General features: G+C 42.9%; 1 protein-coding gene across 2 annotated transcripts in view; it reads right to left on the minus strand.

Annotated features, from left to right (window-relative positions):
- Positions 1-1,041: 1,041 nt before the first annotated feature.
- Positions 1,042-27,118, minus strand: part of LOC139570254 (src kinase-associated phosphoprotein 1-like) — a 52,951-nt gene continuing 26,874 nt past the window's right edge. For both annotated transcript variants that reach the window (XM_071391973.1, XM_071391972.1), the window contains 9 exons: positions 18,204-18,284; positions 18,032-18,115; positions 17,782-17,906; positions 17,610-17,673; positions 16,606-16,809; positions 15,940-15,993; positions 15,472-15,581; positions 2,662-2,765; positions 1,042-1,988 (listed from right to left, as the gene is read on the minus strand). In XM_071391973.1, the coding sequence (XP_071248074.1) occupies positions 2,673-2,765; positions 15,472-15,581; positions 15,940-15,993; positions 16,606-16,809; positions 17,610-17,673; positions 17,782-17,906; positions 18,032-18,115; positions 18,204-18,284 (815 nt within the window). In that variant the 3' untranslated portion in view covers positions 1,042-1,988; positions 2,662-2,672. The remainder of the gene's footprint in view (positions 1,989-2,661; positions 2,766-15,471; positions 15,582-15,939; positions 15,994-16,605; positions 16,810-17,609; positions 17,674-17,781; positions 17,907-18,031; positions 18,116-18,203; positions 18,285-27,118) is intronic.

Below are 27,118 nucleotides of genomic sequence, written 5' to 3' on the forward strand. Positions count from 1 at the left end.
GTGCCCTCCACTAATATTGGCACCCTTGGTAAATATGAGCAAAACGTGCTGTGAAATGTCTGCCTTTCAAAATATTCACAAAAATATAAGTAAAATGATTGAAATAAATTAACTATTTTACTCTGCAACATGTGTCACAATTATTGGCACCCCTAGAAATTCTTATGAGTAAAATCTAACTGAAGTTTAAAGCAACTGGAGATGTTAACAATCGGCCTGGAAGAGGACGCATGTCTATATTTACCCCACACACAGTGAGGAGGATGGTTCGAGTGGCCAAAAAATCTACAAGGATCACAGCTGGAGAATTGCAGACGTTAGTTGGGTCTTGGGGTCAGAAATTCTCCAAAACCACGATCAGACACCACCTACATAACCACAAGTTGTTTGGGAGGGTTGCCATAAAAAAAGCCTTTGCTGTCATCAAACAACAAACTCAAGCGCCTACAGTTTGCTAGAGGCGTCACTACAGACCCTGGTTTGATCCCGGGCTGTATCCCAACCGGCCATGATCGGGAGTCCCATAGGGCGGCGCACAATTGGCCCAGCGTCATCCGGGCTAGGGGAGGTTTTGGCCGGGGTAGGCCATCATTGTAAAATAAGAATTTGTTCTTAACTGACTTACCTAGTTAAATAAAGGTTAAATGTAAAAAATATTAAATCAAAACCTGACTGCCTCTGCTAGAAAGCTTAAACTGGGCCGTGGTTGGATCTTCCAGCAGGACAATGATCCAAAGTACACCTCAAAATCAACACAAAAAGGTTCACTGACCACAGAATCAAGGTTTTGCCATGGCCATCCCAGTCCCCAACCTAAACCCCATAGAAAACCTTGTCGGGTGAGCTGAAGAGGAGAGTCCACAAGCGTGGACCTCGGAATCTGAAGGATCTGGAGAGATTCTGATCCCTTGCCATGTGTTCTCCAACCTCATTATGCATTATAGGAGAAGACTCAGAGCTGTTATCTTGTCAAAGGGAGGTTGCACAAACTATTGAATGAAGGGGTTCCAATAATTGCAGCACACATATTTCAGAAAAAGATTTGTTTTATGAATTTATTTTCTTATTTTCAATTATTTTACTTTAATTAAAGGTTAGATTTTTGTGAATATTTTCAATGAAAGACCAAGAGGATAAACAAAGAAAAAAAATTCACAGCCCTTTTTGCTCACATTTAACAAGGGGGCCAATATTAGTGGAGGGCACTGTAGTTTTTTCCCCCACCTGTACTTTGCATCTGAGTCTATTTTAGTGCATGACATTTACAGACATTTATATTAGTCAGCACCTCGCCTAAATAGGTGTTTCTTTCGCTTCCAGACATTTATATTGCCATAGACTTTCATATGCACAGTCAAACAAGTTCTTATGTACATCATATTGTGGAATTTAAATATCTAACAAAATATTTTTTACAAGTTCAACAATAAAAAATTTAACGTTTTCTTATTGCAAATGATCAGGTATTTCAATTTCAAACTCTTCATTGAAAAATAATGAATCGCACAAGGGAGCATGCCTGACCCCTTGTGGCCTACATATTTGAAGTCAGCATCAAAATAACAAGCACAGTAGCCTCAGACACAAGGCTGTTGAAGGCACCAGTTAGTATGCTTCAAAATATGGAATAGACAGCCCCTCAGAGGTGAGGATTTCCTATTTTTGTCACAGGGGCATAATGTTTCCTCAATGTCTGGCAATTTCCATTCACACACATGGGCACAAATACATTGGAAACAATTGAACAGAGGAAACCTTTTTGCGACATCAGAATTATCCAGAACTTGATGTGTACACCAAACGCCTCAGAAGAACCATGGTAATGTAATTTATGCAGGGAAATGAAGCATATCTTTACAAAAACATACAACAAAAATGACACTAACAGCATTACACTATATTACGAAATAATAAAAAAGGTCAATCTGTCATCCATCTCGAACTGTTCAGTGTTGGGGATTGGGAATGTAGTCAGTCACATCACTCAACTGTGGAAGTAAGGCACAGTACAAAGATAAACTGTCAGAGAGAAACATAGTCAAATCAAATGTATTTATAAAGCCCTTCTTACATCAGCTGATATCTCAAAGTGCTGTACAGAAACCCAGCCTAAAACCCCAAACAGCAAGCAATGCAGGTGTAGAAGCACAGTGGCTAGGAAAAACTCCCTAGAAAGGCCAGAACCTAGGAAGAAACCTAGAGAGGAACCAGGCTATGAGCCAGTCCTCTCCTGGCTGTGCCGGGTGGAGATTATAACAGAACATGGCCAAGATGTTCAAATGTTCATAGATGACCAGCAGGGTCAAATAACATATTTCCTGTAGTAGTGCAGTATGATACTGTATGTTTTATCTGGCGTATAGTTAATATCACTATGGAGTCATATTTCCCAATTCAATTGTGTCAATGATGCTATAATTAAGCATTACTGAGCATATCAGTGTCGCTTATAATGCTGATAAAATTTCACACCTTGGGTCTATGCAGCAATTGCAGTTCTACTTTCAGCCACCAGATGTCTTAAATGGCCAGTCCACCGCTATGAATATACACCTCTCCTGCTATTTCAATGGTTATCTCAATGGGTGTCAGGAGGCCTGTAAGGTACATTAGCCCATTATATCAGTCTGTAATCGTAACAATATGAGAGTGCTCCAGTACCTCTTGGGAGCTCAGAGGATGTAGGCAAGGTGGAGGAAGTCTTTAGGGACAATACCGACGGTACCGTTTAGCTCTCCGACCCACCAGCCATTGATGTTATACTCCTGGAACAGAGCGACACAAGCAGGGTAAGGAGGAGGAACAAGCACAACGATGCACAGTAGACCATAGGAGAATCTCAATTGCATTCTCCTCGCGTCCTCTCTCCTTTCCTCACCGCCTCCTCAAAATCCACTGGAGAAAGCCAGGAGGAGGTCCATTCCCTCTGACCTTCTCCTCCAGTGGGTTTTGAGGAGAGAACGTGAGGAGTATGCAAATGTGATTCTCCCTGTGTCATCATAGGTTTATAACAGAATTTAGCATTGCCTCAAAATGGCTCTTGATACCTCGTGTTGTCATTATTGGGGTACAGCATCTGAAACCCCAAGGCTAGCTTATATCGATCAATCCATTTGTATGGGGTTTACATTTATAATGCATGTTTGTCAAATCTTTGCCCCCTCTCCTGGCTGTCTCTCTGGGCACTGCTGTGATAGATACCACGTCCTCTAATACAGAGAGCTTTGACACCTCACTACAGAGCCAGAGGAATGAGAAACAGACCTACTCCTAATGTCCGGTGGCTGGACAGAGATGATGTATAGACCAGTTAGAGCTCACTGAGCAGAGTGATGGCCCAGGCCTGACATGTTCTTAGAGCAAGTGAATTTAGCTATGATAAGCAGGTTATCCATCCAGATGTGGCGAACAGAGAGAACATTTTCATTCGGTCTGCTCGCCCACACAGAGCCCTGATTCAATGGAATGACAGGGTAAATGAAGGTGGAGTACTCCACTCACAATGGCTAATTAATGTGCTTGCTGATTTTAAGACAACTGAAGCAAGTATACACATTTTCTTCTGGAAAGGTACGTGTTCTATTACCTGTGTGCATTTCTAAAACATGGCCCTAATATCTGAAGTCATAAAAACAAGTTTTATTGTGGAAATCTAGCTTGAATAGTAATCTATAAAAGGAGAGAAACAGACAGATTGGGGCATCAGAGAGTAGGAACGAAACAGTTTCTCTCCCACGGGGCTGTCGCAGATCCATTCCTCCAACCACAGTGACAGAAAGTTGTATTTATCTCCCTGGCCCATCTGTGCAGCCAGACAGTCCAACGTCCTCCCTGAGAAAGCTCTTTTTGATTATCAGCGCCGCCATTTTAATACAACAGCTACATCGCCACAGTGTTCCAATGGCAGCGAAGGTCTGTCAAGCGTGCCAACTCCATCTTCTTCGCTGCTTACTACGGGTTCATCCAGAGTACGCCTGCTGGAAGGGGAGGTCTCGTATAGAAAGAAGCACAGGGAGTAAATGTATTCTTATGACAATGCCCTAACTTCAATCTCCTATCTCCTACAGATTTCCCCCCTTTAATTTGGTGTAATGCGTATCTGAATTTTGGATAGAATGATCTTTAATTCTCAGGAGAAAATACAGTGGGGTTATGGATAACACCTTTCTGTTGGCACCAAGGTGCCATGCCATTTCCATACCGAGACATTGTTCTTCAATTTTAAAATAATCAAGAGGCCCTTCATGACAGTCTGGGATGTTTTCTGTGCAGTGGTGGACTTACCGTTAGGCAGAAGAGGAATTTCCCTCAGGCCTCACATCATCAGGGGCCTCATGAACTGGGCATACTAAAACCCCAAAATACTAGTAACAAAATATATATATTTTTTTTTTATCTCATAACAGCTGCCTATGAATGACATGAATGATTGATTGAGATATGTTGAAGTAAGTTACATTAAGATCAGAGGAGGCTGGTGGGAGGAGCTACAGGAGGACAGATGGAATGAATGAAATGGTACCAAACACATCAAACACATGGAAACAACGTGTTCGACTCTGTTCCATTGACTCCAATACAGCCATTACAATAAGCTGTCCTCCTATAGCTCCTCCCACCAGCCTCCTCTGGTTAAGCTAGATAAAACAGGACTCTCACAGCTCAGCAGTTGTATAGCCTGTATAGCCTACTATAGCCTATACCTCAGTCATGAGCAAAATAATACAATTGATTTAGGCTACAATAATTATTATTACATGAATTATTGCATGCTAAATGTTTCTGATCGGTGATAAGATGAGCAAAAAAAAAAAATTAACTACCACCTCCACTTATTTGCCCAGCCAGAGAGCAATTAACCAAATATACAGACGGAGATTCAGTGAAACGAAATCACATTGATTATCAGACAAATCGGGAGTAGGCCAGGCTACAACGCGAGTGAATAGCAAAATCCACTTGTTAAACTACATAACATGCTAGCAGTATGTTCTGATCATTATATATAACAGAATAAAGACAACACTTCAACATAGCTAACATTTTCCCAGGGTATTTGTAGGCTCACCAAATATGCAAACAGAGATTCAGGGAAAACAAAAATCTAACACTATTTGACTTATCAAGAAGACGAGTCCCCCACGCTTGTCTCAAAGCAGGCGATGGCGCTTTGCCAATCAAAACAGTGCTGACATTTTCATCTAGTTGACCACACACGGGTATTACCTTCATGTTAGTATAACGATTGGATATGACTTTGGGAGTTTCAGTAGGCCAATAAGCAACAATTTGATGCATGCCTTCAATTGCATTAGCCTACTTTATCCCAATTCTTCCAATATTGAGTTTACCTCTCCTCACTTTTCTAAGACAATGGCTGTTTCCTTTTCTCCTCACTCCGCCCGCCTCAGTGGCATTGTTCTCCACACCACTTTAAATCAATAGGCCGATTTTTCTAGAAATCTGTATTTTTTTCCGGTTCGGTGTTACATTTCTGTGATGTTGGATCGGGCTCAGACTCTGCCTGGGGCCTCCAAATCACTAAGTCTGCCCGTGTTTGAGTGCACTGAATGTGTATCATATCAGCTACTGTGTGTTGGGAGGAGGTGAGTGAGGACAAAACAGCGCCATATTGTGGCGGTGCTTTGACTCGTTGACCTCCCTGTGACTCCTTCACTGAGAGGGAGCAAATGAACGTGGGCAGAGCTAGCTAAGAAAGAGAGGGAGTGAGCAAGTTGCCATGACAACACCTGCAGTACACCAGCAGCATCGTTTATTTACCACTCAAGGGTCTGGCTAATGGTGGCAGGAGGACAGATTGACTGCTAACGATGCCTGAAGAGGGAGAAGGTTGGTTTGACTGTCTCTCATGCAGGAGAAGGAGCACTTTGTATGCCTGCCAGGTCACCGTGACAGCTACATTACCCTATTCCCTAACTCCTCCTCGAGCTATGCATTCACTCCTTTTGTAGAACATCAGGTTCTGCTCACGTTCCATAGTCATATTCTGTCTTTTTACTATTTCTCTTGTATAAACTACACATAGACACGGACGCGCAAGCAAACACACATTCACACACGTAGACGCGCACAGACACACTTAGACACGTACAGTACATACACACTCACGGACACACACGCACGCAGGAGGATTGCTAATAAGACTGACACATGAAGCATCTGCCCTCCGCTACCAGCTGACTGAAGCAGGCCTTGGGCGTGATGGAGCACAGGAAGTCTCTCATTGCCCTGCCGCTGAACCCGCCGCCTGGGTGTTACAATCTCTCCCTCCTCACCGCCACCCTCCATCTCCCTCCCTTCTTTCTCTCTCTAGCTACCTCTCCCTCTCTCTGTTTCGCTCTCATCCACAAGGAAAGTCGTGAGGCACACACTGCAGTGCTGCGTCTCTCTCCACTAGTCACCCTAACAAAGAAACAGACACCTCTTACATACCGCAACTCCTGATCTATTCAACACCATATCTAGTCGAAGCATTTTGCTCACACAGGTGGACTGGACTGCCTTAGGTGTTCTGGGAATATGTACACACACGTATCCGAACATTGTGGGGGGGGGGGGAAAGTATACTTATTTTGACAGATATGAATATTCAAAATAAATTCTAGCAATGCCTGTTTAGAGATTTGGACACATTGTTTTTAGGGTTGGTAATTTCTTTGTAAAAATCTTCAAAATGTTTTGATCCCAGTAATAAACAGGGAATCTTGTAATTTAATCAATGAGATGGATTCAAAGTCGAGAGATGACTGCGCATCAGAGCCGTCTAAAATATGAAGGAACAAATAAAAAATAAATGAAAAGAAACAAGCCGCTTCTCTTCTAAGGCCGTTTTGGGATTACAGGGTGGCTCTTTAACTTAATAGCAATTTAAAGTGGATTTGTGTATGCCACTGAGTGTCTGTAATGATAGCTGTTTACGCCGCCCCTCATTTATAATAATTAGGCAGAATGGATAGGGGTTGCTCAGGCACAGTTCAGGGCTATTGGCTGGGCCTGAATAATGACCTTACTGTAGTTGACCGGTAGATGACCGCGGCCTCCTACATGACCCCAAACCCCAGACTCTGCTCTCTCTCCCCCTGCTACTTTGGGTGGTAAATAAGATGTCTTTCCCTGTCTATAGCCACAAAAGCAGCGAGGGACTTTAAAGGGATGTGTGACAGAGAAAATTATATATAAGGGGGTGGGGTGTCACACAAAGGGATAAAAGGTTCTTCCTTTGTCTCTTTCTTGCTTGACTTTTCCCATCTGATTGTTTTTCCTCCCTCTCCCTTTTCTTCCACCACATTCACATGGTGGGACCTACGGGCAATGGGCCAACTGGGGTTGCCATGGGTTTGAGGCAGTTGAGGATATGAGAATATGGCCCTATGGAAATAAGATACTCCCATATTTCCTACACTAATAAAATACAATTTAATACAAACGAATACAACTTAGGTAGGCTACAATTCCATGTATATAGCCTCGCTATTGTTATTTTACTGCTGCTCTTTAATTATTTGTTACATTTATTTCTTGTTTTTTTAGGTATTTTTCTTAAAACTGCAATTTTGGTTAAGAGCTTGTAAGTAAGCATTTCACTGTACGGTCTACACCTGTTGTATTCGGCGCATGTGTCAAATACAATTTGATTTGATTAATTTTCTCTAAATTTACAACAAGATAGATGTAATGAGAATAATCAAATCAGTTAGTTCTGCTTTAATTGCATTAATAAGGGCTTTTAATTAATTTAATCAATTCTAAATTGTGTTTGTGTTTTTTCCTCTAGCTGCAAACTTCAACATAATTGATAGCCATTTACTTAGGGTAAAGTTCATGTTGATTTAAGAGTGGGACATAGCCTACTAGCGTAAATCAGTCTCCGAGTGTGTGTGTTGTCAACTGTGAAACATTCTCAGTATTATCAGTTAGTTTCGCACTGAAGTCAGCCACTAGATGTCACCAGTGTCCATGTTCTTGATGGCGCTAACGAGCCATTGAAGACTGGAGGAGGCCGGCATGGAACAGTCGTCTCTCTCTCCAATTTCAATTTATGGGCTTTGTTGGCATAGGGAACATATGTTAACATTGCCAAAGCAAGTGAAATAGATAATAAACAATTAACTGTAAACATTACACTTACAAAAGTTCCAAAAATAATAAAGGCATTCCAAATGTCATATTATGTATATATACAGTCTTGTAATGATGTGCAAATAGTTAAAGTACAAAAGGGAAAATATATAAACATAAATATAGGTTGTATTTACAATGGTGTTTGTTCTTCACCGGTTGCCCTTTTCTTGTGGCAACAGGTCACAAATCTTGCTGCTGTGATTGCACACTATGGTATTTCACCCAATAGATATGGCAGTTTATCAAAATTGGATTTGTTTTAGAATTCTTTGTGCATCTGTGTAATCTGAGGGAAATATGTATCTCTAATATGGTCATACATTTGGCAGGAGGTTAGGAAGTGTTCACATAGCCTGTCTTCTCTTGACAGCCAGGTCTGCCTTTGGCGGCCTTTCTCAATAGCAAGGCTATGCTCACTGAGTCTGTACATAGTCAAAGATTTCCTTCATTTTGGGTCAGTCACAGTGGTCAGGTATTCTGCCACTGTGTATTCTCTGTTTAGGGCCAAATAGCATTCTAGTTTGCTCTGTTTTTTGTCAATTCTTTCCAATGTGTAAAAAAGTAATTCTCTTTTTGTTTTCTCATGATTTGGTTGGGTCTAATTGTGTTGCTTTTCTGGGGCTCAGTGGGGTCTGTTTGTGAACAGAGCCCCAGGACCAGCTTGCTTAGGGGCTCTTCTCCAGGTTAATTTCTCTGTAGGTGATGGTTTTGTTATGGAAGGCTTGGGAATCAGTTCCTTTTAGGTGGTTGTAGAATTTAACGGCTCTTTTCTGGATTTTGATAATTAGCGGGTATCGGCCTAATTCTGCCCTGCATGCATTATTTGGTGTTTTACATTGTACACTGAGGATATTTTTGCAGAATTCTGCATGCAGAGTCTCAATTTGGTGTTTGTCCCATTTTGTGAATTCTTGGTTGGTGAGCGGACCCCAGACAACACAACCATAAAGGGCAATGGGTTCTATAACTGATTCAAGTATTTATAGCCAGATCCTAATTGGTATGTTGAATTTTATGTTCCTTTTGATGGCATAGAAGGCCCTTCTTGCCTTGTCTCTCAGATTGTTCACAGCTTTGTGGAAGTTACCTGTGGTGCTGATGTTTAGGCCGAGGTATTTATAGTTTTTTGTGTGCTCTAGGGCAACGGTGTCTAGATGGAATTTGTATTTGTGGTCCTGGCAACTGGACCTTTTTGGAACACCATTATTTTTGTCTTACTGAGATTTACTGTCAGGGCCCAGGTCTGACAGAATGAGTGCAGAAGATCTAGGTGCTGCTATAGGCCCTCCTTGGTTGGCGATAAGGAGGGCCTCTCTCCCGCACCCTAGCTCTCTCTCTCTCTGCTTGTGAGGTGCACGCCCCGGGTGGACAGAGCAGAGTGGGGAAGAGAGATCAGAGAGAGGGGTGGAGAGAGAGAGAGAGAGAGAGAGACAGAGAGAGAGAGAGGGGGGAGCAGAGAGATGGCAGTGTTTGCTAGAGTTTAAAGGAGCCTGGATGGGTTTACATCGTAAATCTCTCCCCACTCCAACCCTGGCGTTCTACAAGAGTGCCTCTGGGAATACCGGAATGTGGCAGCTGACCTGTGGAGCTGTGTCTTTTGATTCCAGCTAGCTACATAAATTATAGTTCTGGAATGCAGGACAACCCAATGGAGTAGTGAGAAACATGCTTAGGAGTCAATATAAGCAATACGGATGTTAGGAGAGCAAAGATTTACTAATTGCAGACATTTTGTCAGCAAATTCATGATATATTGTACATGTACAATAAACAGGCCCAACCTGTCAGTTCTGCGTAATGAGAACTCAAAACAGTTAGCATTTTCGTATGAATAAGTAGGCTCTATCCAGTAGTTAGTATAGTATATCCAAAAATGATATAAAAATGGTAAAGTGTAAAATAGTATGGATCTTTATCAGGAAAATCTATAACATAAAAAAATCCCACGCTCTAAAATGTCTTTGCAAAGCCAAAAGCTATAGAAGACAGTGCAAGCTCTCAGCAGTAAAAGGCCAGTGCAAAGACAAGATAGTTGCTATGTGTTTCTTTGTGGACGGGAGACTGGGAACCAAGTTCATCATCCGTGAAACCAGCGGCAGACTCTGCCAGATTAATCTAGTAAAACGAATGGAATGAATACGAGTTGTGGCTTTACTCATTTATTTACTTTCCCACTGACACACACACACACACACACACACACACACACACACACACACACACACACACACACACACACAATCCCCTCATATACACACAGTACAACCCCCCCCCCCCCCCCCACCCAAAAAAAAAAAAACAGCAAAAATGCACCTCTTTACAGTAAGTTCTCGCTAGATCAATAATGATTGATGGGGGCTCTTTGTATAATCGTCATGTTCTACTCAGTTCACAGCCATACGACACAGCGCCTGTGGCTAGCCCCTAGCCTGGTCTGCACTCCGGTAGTCAATCAAATCGCAGCTTAAAAATAACAGTTTGTTAGCACCATTGATTTAGCACTTAGAGCGTGTCCTTTCTACCTTGTAATTATGGTCAGTGTTGACATAGAGCCCATACACTCAGCCTCCCCCCAACACCCTAAGCCTCTGTTCAGGAGAATTTATGGGTCTTAGTTTTATATGGCCATTTTATGTCTGTGTTCCCCAGTTAGAGCAAGGCTTGAGCTGCAGCCAAGGGCCTGTATTTCATTCGTCGAGGTCAGGGTTCCAAGGAAACCCCCGTTCAACTAAATAGTCTGCTCCACTGTTGAATCAGAGGGAACAGGGATTCCCCTCCCTTAAGGCTCATTAAAACACACGATTGCCATGTAGTGTCCTAATCATGTCATTAATGTCATTCATGAGGGAAATATGATACAAGGTTATGACTCTGAATGGGGCACGGGTGGACTCATGTCACACTAAACCAAAACCTTCCATTCAGAAACAGACAGGAAGGAATCGCCTCTAAACGAATTACAATGAGGCCCTCACTTTTAATCCATTAAGGGACTGTTAGAATGCTCTGTTAGAATGCTCTGTTAGAATGCTCTGTAGACTATCATGTTATTATGAAGACTAAGGGGAAAAGCTTGACAAAACAAGAGTAATCTGTGTCACGAAAGCTGTGTACCAGACAGTACAGCTACAACCAACCAAGAGTTGGTCTGTTACAGTGAAAGGTAGGTAGCCCAACACCTACACCGAAAGGTAATACTGTAGAACTCTGGTAACGTCTTCCTGATACACCTCCAATAGATTCAGAGCAGGTGGCTTTATTCTTCTTCTATGAAAAATGTAATGGGTTGTTTTGACATTCCCCTATAAACTAGTACCCATAGGGCTCTATTTTCGGCTGGTGTTAAAACACGCTCGTTGGCAATTTCAACCTGTTAAAGCTCTGCTATTTTACAACCCTTGCACCGGGATTGGTAGTTTACCTGTCATATATCAGCTCGCTTGCGCTGAGGTGGGAGGGGTGGCAATATCTGAGGTGTGTGCTTAAAAAGCGCCAAAGTGTCAATTTCAGGAAGTGTTTGGTGGGGATATTTAAGACCAAAAAAAGGCTGGTCTTAGAGGTAACATGTTGGTTATGGTAAGGATTTTGTCCTGCGGAAGTGCTACCTATCTACCCGTGACGCACAGTGCCCATATGCTCATGGAAAAAGAGAGATGTGCTTTTTGTGCCGGTAACCCTCGTATATATAAAAAATATATATTTTCTTTCCATTTCGCATCATTTGTTGAAAAATCAAGCATAGCCTCCCCTCAATGAAGGCTGTTTTTTTGTCCTGCCCAATGCATTCACCAAGTAGGCCTACTAGTAGCCAAGCCTATCAATAAAGGCTTTGGCTCCTTAGACTGCTTTGAAATAAATCACCAAAGCTTTATTAAAGGCCCAATGCAGACATATTTATATCAATATCAAATCATTTTTGGGTAATAGTTTTCCATTAAAATGGACAAAAATAGCTTTTTAGCAAAAGAAACGACACTCTATATATATATATATATATGCAAAAGTATGTGGACCCCCTTTCAAATTAGTGGATTCGGCTGTTTCAGCCACAACGTTGCTGACAAGTGTATAAAATCAAGCATACAGCCATGCATTCTCCATAGACAAACATTGGCAGTAGAATGGCCTTACTGAAGAGCTCAGTGACATTCAACGTGGCACCGTCATAGGATGCCACCTTCCCAACAAGTCAGTTCGTCAAATTTCTGCCCTGCTACAGCCACCCAGGTCAACTGTAAGTGCTGTTATTGAGAAACAGCGGCTCAGGCGCAAAGTGGTAGGCCACACAAGCTCACAGAACGGGACCGCCGAGTGCTGAGGCGTTAAAAAATAATCTATCCTCTGTTGCAACACTCACTAGCAACATCAGCAACGTTCGCCGGGAGCTTCATGAAATGAGTTTCCATGGCTGAGCAGCTACACACAAGCCTAAGGTCACCATGCGCAATGCCAAGCTTCGGCTGGAGTGGTGTACAGCTCACCGCCATTGGACTCTGGAGCAGTGGAAACGCGTTCTATGGAGTGATGAATCACGCGTCACCATCTAGCAGTGCAACGGACAAATCTGGGTTTTGCCTGATGCCAGGAGAACGCTACCTGCCCCAATGTATAGTGCCAACTGTAAAGTTTGGTGGAGGAGAAATAATGGTCCGGGGCTGTTTTTCATGGTCCGGGCTATGGCCCCTTAGTTCCAGTGAAGGGAAATCTTAACGCTACAGCATACAATAACATTTTCGATGATTCTGTGCTTACAACTTTGTGGCAACAGTTTGGGGAAGGCCCTTTCCTGTTTCCGCATGACAATGCCCCCATGCACAAAGCGAGGTCCATACAGAAATGGTTTGTCGAGATCAGTGTGGGAGAACTTGACTGGCCTGCACAGAGCCCTGACCTCAACCCTATCGAACACCTTCGAGATGAATTGGAACACCGACCTCAACGATTATTTTGTGGCTGAATGGAAGCCAGTCCCTGCAGCAATGTTCTAACATCTAGTGGAAAACCTTCCCAGAAGAGTGGAGGCTGTTATAGCAGCAAAGGAGGGACCAACTCCATATTAATGCTCATGATTTTGAAATGAGATGTTCGACGAGCAGGTGTCCACATACTTTTGGTCATGTAGTGTATTTCTCAAGGAAGAATTTTGCCAGGACTGTCTGGGAGTGGTCTGAGTGGGGAGGGAAAACAAACTAGCTCTTATTGGCAGAAAGGTTTGGAACTCTCTTTGTTATTGGTCTATTAACAAATTCACAGCCTGGCGATGTCACCAGGCAAGCTGAAACCTCAGCCCATGCAACTCACGCTGATTAGACGTTCCTGTATAGGTTGTATTTTCAACCAGCAACTATCAGGAAATAACACTGATCCATTTTTTTCTCTCACACTTTTACAGTGTTAGTTTCATCACCTGTTGTACAATAGCATACAAAACAAAGGAGAAATATCATTTTGACTGCACTGGGCCTTTAAAATATTAAGTTTGGGACCAGAAAAACAGTGAGCTGACATCCCATTTTTTGTTGTAGCCTATGATTGAACATTATTTTAGCACCTCTCATCTGGTTACCAAAGACCGGCTGCTCCAAACATATTTAAATGATTCAGTCATATAATGCCATATCAACCTTTGGCCTTGGCTATGTCTTGCTTATTGAGAACGTGCCTCACACATACAGTACCATTGACGAGAGCATAGTATTTTTTATTTGAGGAGAAGTGCGATGCGTAAAGACATGTAGGCTTATACTCGTTGAAGCCAATTATAACGTTGACTGCCAACACTCCAAACATTTCGAGAAAAAACTGGATGTTTTTTAAACTTTTGCTATTACTTTTTACTGTAGCTTATGCTATTTAATAAACTGTAGTATCAATCCACAATATACTGGGATTATAATATTTCTGTGCCCCCAGCCGAATTGGAGTTGATGACAACGCAAAGACCGTCAATAACCTACAGAACTTGAGACAGCAGCATGCGGTATTAAGTCATGGCGCGTTGATTGGCCAGTGCGTGGCCAAGCCCTCCTCACACCTAAAATGTATTTATTAATCAAAACCCAGCTCTTTCGCGCCACCGCCAGCTATGAATATAGCAACAAATATTTCAGACACACCCCCTGTCCTAGATGTACCATTGTGTTAGGTTTGTTAAAGAAACTTCTTTGTCTGACACTGCAGAGGAGACCACCTTGCTCAACTAAGAGTTCATTAACTATTCCACTGAAAGACTGCAAATGATCCATAACTCTTTCCACAACATGTCAAATAGTACCGCTTATGCATACTGTAAAAAACAGGATATATGATGACACACAAATCCAAGCCTTCCAATACTGCTTCAATCTACAAACAAGGTCCTGAAAAGCTTAGAGGACGGCAATGCCCAAATTGCAACACATTGATTTCCAGTAGAGTGGCTGTAACACGTAGATATACTGCATGTTCCTACACAATGGCCATAAAGCACAGGGAAATAGATTGAGGGAAAAGAGCTGAGATGCAGGATGCTTCACCTGCAGTTTGTGTTCAACACAGCAGGGGTTTTGCATGGCTGCTCTCTCAATTAACCCTCATGATACAGATACAGACTCAGTAATGAACCCCAATCCCATTATAGAAGATCTGATGGGCATTTCTCCCCCAGTGGCTCAAGGATAGAGACAATGGAGGGGTTGGAATAGAATAGAATTGATTAGAATAGAATAAAACAGAATTGTTTAAAATAGAATAGAATCTACACGTAACTACCTAAATAAAGGAAACACCATGAATTGTCTTAATAAGGTGTGGCGCCACCACGAGCCAGAACAGCATCAATTCACCTTGGCATGGATTCTACAAGTTTCTGGAAGTCTATTGGAGCGATGCAACACCATTCTTGCACAAGAAATTCCATAATTTGGTGTTTTGTGGATGGTGGCGGAAAACACTGTCTCTGCAAACGCTTCAGAATCTCCCATAATTGTTCAAATGGGTTGAGATCTGGTGACTGAGATGGCCATGGCATATGGTTTACATAGTTTTTATGCTCATCAAAACATTCAGTGACCGCTCGTGCCATTTCGATGGGGGTATTGTTTTCCTATGGGAGCATGGCCATAGTAGGCAAAATAATGGCCAGCCCAGCATTTTTATACATGACCCTAAGCATGGTGGGATACCAGTTGCTTAATTAACTCAGAAACCACACCTGTGTGGAAGCATCTGCTTTCAATATACTTTCTATCCCTTGTTTACTCAAGTGTTTCCATTATTTTGGTAATTACCTGTATATAGCATGTTGATGAAGTGCATGAAGGAACTGTGACTGGCGTTGTTGATGCTGACCTTACTGACGATGTAGATGAGGTCACCTCTTTGGAAGGCCAGCTCGTCAGGCTCGTCTGCCTCACAGTCCCACAAGCCCTGGTAGTAATTAGCATAGTCTATGGACCACACTGAGCAAAAACACACAATGCTGTTACCTAAAATATTACACTTGAATCGAAAGTATAAATATCAAAACACTTTGAATAACTTGAATAGTGAGTACTACCCCTATCAATAACTATAATTATCTGAAAGACACACCTACACACCTCCTCTCTAGAACAGCAGCTTGCTGATATCGTACGTCCTTCTTGCCCTCATCTATCTTGTATTAACATAAACAGCTGGCAAATTCTGACAAAGATGACTTTGCGAAAGAGGAAAAGTTGATACAGATCATTGAAGGGTCATCCAAAATGTTTTTTTGTTTGTTTTTTACTTTTTCCTATTTTGCTGGTCAGTGAATGCTGTGAGTGGGATTCAGACCTGGTTTCGTGCTCTTCTCACTGATCTCCTCAATGGATCCTGGAATGTCATCCTCTGGAAAACAGAATGAAAACAAAAGAGGTGAGACATTTAAAAAAACCTTTCCTGAAACAAAATCATGCACTTTCTGTGTTGTGGAGATGTAGGGTACAGCCTGTCTTCCCACCACCTCCATTGGCCCTCCAGTGCCTTCTAAGAAAATCTGAGAGCAACCAAAGAAGGGGAGAGAGATTTATTGGTGATAGGGTGAGAAAGTGAAAAAAAAAGAGACTGTCATTCGATACACCATCTGTGGTCAGGGTCTACTCTGTACCCATCCCAGATGGCTTTCTTTGGTGAAAAGACAGTTGAGTTGGCAAGGCATATTTCTATATTTCGCTCCAACCAATGATTTCGGCAAAGGGGAAACAGAACCTTGATGTATCTCAAATGGAGGTATGGATGATGACACGGAGAAGTCACCCCCTTTGGTCGTTCTCGGGACCCATTTAGCCACCCACCTGCCTGTGGGACAGTCCTGTATTTCCTCTATAACAACAGCCACACATCTGACACTCTTATTAGGATAACATGATTTATAATGTGTAATTAGTCTTTGAGTTACAGTGATAGTGATACACCTCCAAGGGGTTATGAGAACGTGTGTCGGTGTGTCTGTTCTCATACCTGGGAGAACCTCGTAGATATCATCCTCTTCCTGTTCCCCCCCCTGGCTGGGCCTCCCTTCCTCCTGGCTACTGAGAGAGACTTTGACCTGCTGGGGCAGGACCGGCAAGGGGGCGGGCCAAGGGGGACGGCTGGCCACCCCCGTCACCCCCTCAATGTCATCATAGGTCTCATCCTCACAGGGGATAAAGCTGGAACTCAAATCTGCATAGAACACAGGCACGGCATAAATAATGAGCAGTATCTCTGTATAGAGCACTGTATGAGTCACATCCCCTTGAGTACCCATAGGAACCAGAGTAGTAGATGGCATCCGACTTCCCCAGTTGATTCTATTTTCAAAAGATCTGTGAAATATCTAGTCATTCTGATAGACATTCGTGGACACCTTTGATGACCAGCCGGGGGGAAAAGGAAGTGAACAATCTCAAATTCACCCAGCATAAACCAAGAGCAAACAGGGAGAAAAACCTTTGCCTCCAACTCCCTGTATATCTGGGTCTTGTATAGTAGTAAAAGTGGACAAGACAAATGATGTGGTGTCTGTTACTTCCCGCAAGCAGCCGGTGCAGCCTGCCTTTCTCAGACGGAGCAGCGCTGTGATTGCTGGCGACTGGGCACTGCAACACAGGGTATCGGGTCCTCTGTGATACGCCATTGGCCAGGCAAAAATCAATGCCGCTAGAGGATAACCAGAACGTCTACCAATACATTTCCCGTAAGTGGGAAATCAGTCGGGGGGGGGGAGAGGTGGGGGTGTGGCCTGCGTGACATGAATGCCTTGTGACGTGGTGGATGAGGAGGTTCGGAAGGCGTCTGATTGGTCAGTTTGGGGATGGATATATTTGGGAATGGATATAAATGGTTTATTTCCTGCCCTTTCAGGCCAAAAAGTGAGTGAGGCAATACCAATCTAACAGAGGACAAGAAAACGTACACAATCATCACTATATCCTTTTCTACTACTGTGTCTTTGAAATAGATTTGGAAATATGTTGACATACCTTTCAGGACAAAGTTGATCTGGTCCACCCATTCCCTGGCTTCTCGCAGACTGCTAGCAGTGAACTGGGGAGGATAGCCACCATCATACAACATGATCATTAGGTAAGACTGGTATGCTATGAAACATCACTGTGAGGAGTCTCTTGTATTGCTTTTGTTCTGCACACCCACCTGGAAGGAGTGTCGGCCAGGGGCACTCAGCTCAAAGCAGCCATTTTTCTTGGAGTCTTTACGTAGGTTGGCCACCATCTCTGCACTGTAACCCTTGATATAGAAGGCGCCCTTCTGCTGCTTGTCTGAAGGAAGAACAGTATTAACTCAATCTCCTCACCCAAATGTTCACATGTATGAGTTCCAGGCATAAATAACTGTACATGGATAAATTGTATGTCTTAGTGTGATGTGAGGGTTTCAAACCAACCTTTGTCACTCCCAAAGTAGTAGAATATTGTGTTTTTGAGGACACACCATCGCTTTTGCCATTCTAAGCTGAAGAAGCTGTGATCTACATGAAAAACGGAATGAAAACAAGCATTTGAATGAGCACTCAACGTGACATATTTGCAACATATTTGACTCCATAATCTTACTACCTTGTCGTTTCTTCTCCAGGTAGCCTTGTTTCAAGATGTTGCTGAGATCCTGGGCTGCCACCATTTGGATCTCCTCAATGTCTGTGGAAGATCACAAAGTAGGATGTAAACAAAATCCTCAAATCAAATGTTATTGGTCACATACACCTGGCTAGCAGATTTTATTGCGAGTGTAGCGAAATGCTTGTGCTTCTAGTTCCGACAGTACAGTAATATCAAACAAGTAATCTAACAATTCCCCAACAACTACCTAATACACACAAATCTAAAGGGGTGAATGAGAATATGTACATGTAAGTATATGGATGAGCGATGGATGAGCGGCATAGGCAAGGTGCAATAGATGGTATAAAATACAGTATATACATGTGATATGAGTAATGTAAGATATGTAAACATTATTAAAGTGGCATTATTTAGAGTGGCATTGTATAAAGTGACTATTGATCCATTTATTAAAGTGGCCAGTGATTGGGTCTCAATGTAGGCAGCAGCCTCTCTGAGTTAGTGATTGCTGTTTAGCAGTCTGATTGCCTTGAGATAGAAGCTGTTCTTCAGTCTCTCGGTCCCAGCTTTGATGCACCTGTACTAATCTCGCCTTCTGGATGGTAGCGGTGTGAACAGGCAGTGGCTCGGGTGGTTGATGTCCTTGATCTTTTTGGCCTTCCTGTGACATCAGGTGCTGTAGGTGTCATGGAGGGCAGGTAGATTGCCGCTGGTGATGCATTGTGCAGACCGCACCACCCTTTGGAGAGCCTTGCGGTTGAGGGCGGTGCAGTTGCCATACCAGGCTGTGATACAGCACGACAGGATGCTCTTGATTGTGTATCTGTAAAGGTTTGTCAGCGTTTTGGGTGACAAGCCAAATTTCTTCAGCTTCCTGAGGTTGAAGAGGTGCTGTTGTGCCTTCTTCACCACACTGTCTGTGTGGGTGGACCATTTCAGTTTGTCTGTGATGTGTACGCCGAGGAACTTAAAACTTTCCACCTTCTCCACTGCTGTCCATTCGGTGTGGATAGGGGGGTGCTCCCTCTGCGGTTTTCTGAAGTCCACGATCATCTCCTTTGTTTTGTTGACATTGAGTGCCCTCACCTCCTCCCTGTAGGCTGTCTTGTTGTTGTTGGTAATCAAGCCCACTACTGTTGTGTCGTCTGCAAACTTGATGATTGAGTTGGAGGCGTGCATGGCCACGCAGTCGTGGGTGAACAGGGAGTACAGGAGGGGGCTGAGCACGCACCTTTGTGGGGCCCCAGTGTTGAGGGTCAGCGAAGTGGAGATGTTGTTTCCTACCTTACCCACCTGGGGGCGGCCCGTCAGAAAGTCCAGGACCCAATTGCACAGGGCGGGGTTGAGACCCAGGGCCTCCAGCTTGATGATGAGCTTGGAGGGTACTATGGTGTTGAATGCTGAGCTGTAGTCAATAAACAGCATCCTTACATAGGTATTCCTTTTGTCCAGATGGAATAGGGCAGTGTGCAGTGTGGTGGAGATTGTGTCGTCTGTGGACCTGTTGGGGCGGTATGCAAACTGAAGTGGGTCTAGGGTGGCCGGTAAGGTGGAGGTGATATGATCCTTGACTAGTCTCTCAAAGCACTTTATGATGACAGAAGTGAGTGCTACGGGCGGTAGTCATTTAGTTTAGTTATCTTTGCCTTCTTGGGCACAGGAACACTGGGAGCCATCTTGAAGCATGTAGGGACACCAGACTGGGATAGGGAGCGATTGAATATGTCCGTAAACACAACAGCTAGCTGGTCTGCGCATGCTCTGAGGACGTGGCTAGGGATGCCGTCTGGGCCAGCAGCCTTGTGAGGGTTAACAGGTTTAAATGTTTTACTCACGTCAGCCACGGAGAAGGGGGGGGGTGCAGACCTTGTTAGTGGGCCACGACGGTGGCACTGTATTATCCTGAAAGCGGGCAAAGAAGGTGTTTAGTTTGTCTGGAAGCGTGACGTCGGTGTCCGTGACGTGGCTGGTTTTCTTTTTGTAGTCCGTGATTTCCTGTAGACCCTGCCACATACGTCTTGTATCTGAGCCGTTGAATTGCGACTCCAACTTGTCCCTGTACTGGCATTTTGCTTGTTTGATTACATTGCGGAGGGAATAATTACGCTGTTTATATTCAGTCATATTCCCAGACCTCTTTCCATGGTTAAATACGGTGGATTGCGCTTTCAGTTTCGCGCAAATTCGGTATTTGTCATGGGTATTTGTCATGGGCTCCATGTTGAAGATGGTTCTCTCCTGCCCAGAGAGCAGTAACAGGCCACACTGCGGCAGGCCCGGAATCAAATACACCACTGCAGCTTTGGGGAAACTGGGATCAATACATTTACAGCACTTCTGCTGCTAATGCTGTTGTGCTGCAGATGAGCAATGCAGCAGATACGGGGAATGACCAGAATGGGTCTCTGTATGGCTCCCTGGCCTGGAGCTTCAGTCATACATTGACTATGCACCTCAGAGGCCTTTAGGTGGGTGCTATTAACTGACCCGGGATCTAACAAATGTGTTACGGAGAGCCGTACCATGTTACAAGTGTAGCTGTGTAAATGAAGGGCATTTAAACATCCACTACATCTTAAATGGCCATTCCTTGTCTCACTTTAGGATTACATGTAGGATTCCACAGTTGACTGGAATTCAACCAAGGTGCCTGTCCTCCTGAACATGGCAAAACAAAGCTCAATCCTGATTCTCAATTCATCTGTCATCGGGCTTCGACCTAGTTACCAAGGAGGGAGGATGGGGGAACAGGTGGCCTCCTTTGGTTTGGAGTGCAGGAGCCGTTTTCAAACCCATTTATACTAGTCTGGGTGACCTTTCATTCAGACCACTGATGACAGGGAAAGAGGCCTGGATTCCATCCCCTTTGAACCAGACCTTGACATCCTAAGAACAAAACCAAACACGCCGCGCCACAACTGTGTCTTCTTGTCCAAACAAAGTATATGTTTAGCCAAGAGGAGCCTCTCTCTCGTTTATTATAAAACCCAAAACACGAGAGAGGAGGAGAGAAGAGCTGGTAGCCTGGAGACTGCACTGGTAGAGCTGAAATTCTCCCCTAGCCAAAATGTCAGTGGCTATCTGCTCCTGTCGTTTTAGTGTAGGCAAATGAATCTAGTCCAGAGTGCAATGGAATCAAAGTCATATCTGAACGTCCTGCCATATAAGAACCATTAGAGAGTCATGTTATAAGCCAACGTGTAACAAGGTAAGCCTTCACTGTCCACTGTACCTCGCATGTCCTACTGAAATATGAGGTGGTCACAGCTCAGAGTGAGGCCCCAGACACCGCATGACAGTAACACACTCTCATATGTCACCCTGCTTTGTGAATGACTGACACGTGTCAGCATCTGGCGCTAAGCCGCTACAGACTGTTTTGTCAAAGAACCTGATTCAGTCCATCATAACAAAAGGCCCGTCTTTAGGCTTCCCCCGCCTCATCCATCCAGTGCTCTGTTCATTTTTCTAGGCCTGCTTCCCGGTCACGGCACCTCTCATCTGTCTACTTCCTTCCATCTTCATTTATTTCAAAGGTCATGCCCAGTTAATAGTCAATGAGATATAAAGTCAACACAGGGACGGGACTGTTAGATCTGCGTGAATCAGTAAACAACACAGCTACGGCTTGACCAAAGAGAGCTCTTAGACCAGGCCTCATGGTATAAAGCATGTGTTTCATACTGGGTTTCAAAGATATCGGAACGGTCAGGGAATTGCTTTTAAGAATCAGAATCAGCTTTATTCAACCAAGTACATTTACACATACTCAGAATTTTACTTGGCAATATGGTTCTGCTAGTAATAGACAACATTTCGAGACAGAGTTACAGCTCGAGGACCAAATTCGCCAACAGTTAAGGGGCTGGGGTTTTGAATGATTCTTGCATGGTTCAGCACCTGTTAAGTTTGCATACTGTGCATTCAGAAATGTTATTGATCCCACCCCTCTGTATGACATATGCTGATTGGCCGACAGCAAGCAATACCTCATCTTATGAAAATACTTATCAACAGCTATAACAATGTATCTACTCTTGGTTGGAGTCTAAAGTTAACAAGACTGATTAAAAACATGTATGATTCACATAAACTCTAAATACAGAATCCAACATGTTTAAATTATGATTTTTCTTAACACACAAACACATAAAGAAGCGACGAGATGAAAGCTAACTGAAAGCTAATGAAGACATCCCCCAAATTCCAGATGGAGGCTGTTCTTCTATCAACCGTAGATTGCATTATCAATTATTCAGCTCTATGCATCTACTTCATTTTCATTATTTTCCTGTTTCAATTAGTGTCATTCACATCATTTATATTGTTATTAATAACACAGCTATACACACCTACAAAAATCCCATGTTAACCCCTAAACCTACGTGATATAGGATGCATGTGAGCTGCCATAGCAGTGTCATGGCCACTCTCTCTCATTTGGTTATTCCCCCCCTCAGTCTCAGCATGATGTTACGAGCTCAGCAGTTGATCCAGCAAGAAAAGCTTGATTTATGTGATAATGACCAGAAAGAGTTAATGTAGTCGCCCATTAAAATCCACTTTAGTTATGCTGCAAGTCAATCAGAGGCTGGCTTTAGAGTGAATCAAAATGAAGGCAAATGGTAGGTGGGAGGACTAACATTTTATATCTATACTGCTATAACGCAACAAATATGTTGGGAAAACAATACATTATTTAAAGAGGCTTTTGTTGCTGCAGGATGAGGAGAAATCACACCAAAATGTAGGGTATTTGATGTTCCCACTTATTTCACCATTTTTCTTTCATCTGTAAAAAAACAAAAACATTACCCATCTGCATGAAGCATTGCTAATGACAGGGTGTAGGCAGAGGAAACGAGATCACATGGGGTGAGGGCAATGCTACAACAGACAGGAAGATTTACATTGAGTCATATGAAAATCTGGAGGTAGGCTTGCCTGATGTGCAGGGTGCTGCCCAGACTCAGTGTGTCGGCTCAATCTGAAACCACCCTGAGTAGGTGTCAACATTAGCCTGGGTTAAATTACTCATCATTACCTGGAGGGCCATGCCTTACACAGCTGCCAACAGGAGAGGACTTTTTCCTGTTCGCTTTTAGGTGAGCCAAAATGGGTGTGTCCCAGACCAGTCCAAGCTGGTCCAGGTGGGTTAGTAGAGCAGGTGAATTGATGACACACCTCTTTACAGATTGGGTAGGAACCATACTGTTTCTTCTCAGTTTAGTCCTAGGATCCCTGGCGCTAGCCTCTTCCCCTGTGTCTTTTGCTGTGGGAAATACTGCATTGTGTTGGAGCGGAGATACAACGGGGCCAAGACCTGACCTCCATGTGAACCCTGGTGATGAGGTGAACAAGAAGGCAGAGGGAGCCCCTGCCCCCCACACCAGGCCTAGGGGGGCTGGAGTGGGAGGGAGGAATGCGGCTTTGGGAGACACAGCGAGTGTGACTGCGATCCCTTCCGACGCTGTCCTTGATTAGGAAAAAGGGTCTACTAAGTGCACCCTCACCCCGCCCAGAGCTCCATCTGCACACAGCCCAGGCTAAATGGAGACATTTCTCCTCATTACACGAGAGCCTCCTCCTTCCCTGTGTGTGCATCCCTCCACAAAGACACCGTCAGGGGGGAGTAGGAGAGAGACAGAGAGGCTCTGAGGTTAAAGACCAAATGTCCTCCCTGCCCCCTTCTCCAACCAGTGATCTGATTATGATTTCACTCATCGATACGCAGAGCATATATAATTAATCTTGTAATGCACGCATCTGAGCAAAAGCATACATTACATTAGTAGAGGTCCATGTTTTTTAATGTAAACGGAATGTATGTCATGTATCTGTACTGTGACGGCAACGAGAGGTCGAATAATGCAAAGCAAGGACGAAAATCTTCGCCTCTGTATGAAGATTCCTCCTCCCAGTGGCTCTGAGAGGGAGCAGATCGCTTGTCTTTGTGTGTCTCTCTGCAGGGTAATAATATTATGTCAGTCCTGCCAGGCTCTGGTGCTTTCACATTCCCCATGCCTGTGTTCAGGCCGGGGCCAGAGGGAGAAATATTACGATGTGACATCGGGTTCCCCCTGGGTAGCCATAAGGAGTGACTGCAGCGCCCTAAATTCCCTCTCATAGATTAACAACCACTATTCAAATACTTAACTGCAGATATAAGAATCCTCAAATCACAGGGGATGGCTTTCAGCTGCCTCACTGACACTTGGAAAAAACTATAGTGGGGATATAGACCGCAACATTAGAGGAGCACAGCCAACAGGAGAGCTTGTCTGTTTGCGATAAAACACTGGTGATAGTGGCAAGTCAATGAGGGAGCATTGGGTGAAAATGTACACGTCTAGGTCAGCATTGAGTGGGAATAAAAACTAAAATAGGGATTGAGATGGATTCACTACAGACTTGCAGTTGCCAGAAAGTTCTCTGTAGGCAAAGTGCAATTGTTTTGTTTGAACATTGTGGGTAGCTGAGAAATAGTTGTAAAAGAATCCAAACAAACAAAACATGGGATTCATGTAGAATTGTATCTAAAAAATGAAAAATAAATCCATATTTGGATAAGATAATAATTAATTGCCCCACTAATTGTATATTTTTATATAGGCTATTAAATGAATTGAGTGGCTTTATATTTAAAGTATAGCTTACGATCACAGCTTTAAAATGCAATACAATGCTTTTCTCTGAAAATATAAAAGAATATCATTTTTTTTAAACATACAAATCTAAATTAAGATTTATCAGCCAGCCAATATGGGAGGGAAAGGTCTAGAACGTTAATGTGTCCTTGATCATGTCATTTGTCTAATGACAATCTCAGTGAATCCTAAATTTGTGGGGAAACATTGATAATTATTAACCATTATAATGTACCAATACATTTCATTTGATGAGAATCAAGAATAAAACTGGTGGAAGATATTGTTCTGCAATAAATAAATAGCAAATAAACAAGAGTAGATCTTAAACACATTTCCATCATTGTTTTCTTTTTTGCCAACAAGGACATTTTGACCTCAAATTTAGACCTATTGATTAAAATCAACAGCATAATTCAAAACAAAATGAATGGGCTGCTGCTTCCTGAATCACGAATCTGACATGTCAGTTTGTAAGTAGATTGTTGTAGTAGGCAAATACTGTATGAATTCAGGATTAGAAAATAATATTTATAGCATTTGCCGAAGAAAAATGTCATTTCAATTAAAGAAAATTAACACGTGTCTGCTGTCAGAAATATGTAAATGATAGCCTACACAATAATTCTTATCACATAGCTGAAACGGAATGCGATGGGTTCGTAAAGTTGACAGTCCACATTTTAAGATGTAGGCTATACGGTATTCGAGCATGTTCTAATATAAAAATCAGTTTTCAACAGAACGAAATCAAACAAATGTGATTCAAATACTATGCTGCCTTGTGGTTGACTATTTGTACGTCATAATAGGCTCCAGAAAATGTGTATGGATGATAGAATATTGTTATTTCTTAGACATAATATAGGCTTCACTGAATAAACAACGAAGGCAATTGATTTTTTTTAATCAATGTATCATTAATGGTAACATAACTGATCATTTATGAGAACGATAAACACAACAAAACAATAAACATCATTTAGAATATTAGTGTAGAGCCAAAATGCAAATCAAAAAGCTGCTGTTTGTATAGAATAAGCCTGGCTATTTTATTAGATTCAGTCCATTATTTTAGCATTGTGATGTGCTTGCTGATTAGTGTTTTTTTAGACCAAAAAAATCATGATTTTTAAATACATTTAACCTATGGGGCGGCAGGTAGCCTAGTGGTTAGAGCGTTGGGCCAGTTGCTAGATCGAATCCCCAAGGTAAACATCTGTCGTTCTGCCCCTGAACCGTTCTGCCCCTAAATCATTGAACAAGGAACAAACCCACTGTTCCTAGGCCATCATTGTAAATAAGAATGTGTTCTTAACTGACTTGCCTAGTTAAATAAAGGTTAAAAAAAAATGTATCAACATCATGGAAATATAATGTTGACAGTTAAATCTATCCACATAGGCCAATTTTACACTGAATTGAAATAAAATATTTGACATACACATTTAAGTAATCTTTTCTCTTATCCTCAGCAATTCTATGCACACTGGCAGATTTTTCACCTAGTCTGCTCGGGGATTCGAACCAGCAACCTTTCGATTACTGGCCCAACGCCTTATCTGTCTTTTAGAAGACAGACAGACGAGTCTGCATTAAGACAAACTCCCAAACTCAGGATGAATCCTCTCATGACTATTATCAGTAGAACAATCTAATTTTACCACTGTGTTGTTCCAGGATCGGGTGTGTTCTTTTCCACATGCACAGAGTAATCACGTATCATTTCCCTGAGATAAGGGTAAGTTACAATACAGGCTACAATAAATCATTGGAGATCATTTCCATTGTAAATAAACACTCTGCTCACAGGCACATGGATCCACACAGAGGCAACGCTGTCACCCTGGCACACACAGTGCGATCGGCTCTCCAGAGGTATCCCTGGTGATCCAGAGGTATCCCTGGTGAATAAGAGCGATACTTCTTCCTCAGCATCCTCAAATAACTCCACACGGGCATGTTAATGACCTCAAATTGCTATATTACAGCCACAATTAAACAAAGGAATCCCAAAGGTGTTGGGAGCTGTTGTGTCACTGTCTGTACAGGCCAACACATCTCTCCAATCTCCATTTATTTCCCTAAGAAATCAGCGGGCCACCTTGGCTTGGCATCGAAACTTCATTCATCTCCAGAAATAGATTCCGGTGGAGAGTAAAATCAAATTCTCATTTGGAAGGCAGGAGAGAGAGGCAAGAGAGTGAATGCAAGAGGTACCTGGGAAGGCTAACCTCTGGGTGAACCCAGTGCATCTGATAG

The sequence above is a fragment of the Salvelinus alpinus genome, chromosome 3, assembly GCF_045679555.1.
Source record: "Salvelinus alpinus chromosome 3, SLU_Salpinus.1, whole genome shotgun sequence".
In the NCBI taxonomy this organism is placed as follows: domain Eukaryota; kingdom Metazoa; phylum Chordata; class Actinopteri; order Salmoniformes; family Salmonidae; genus Salvelinus; species Salvelinus alpinus.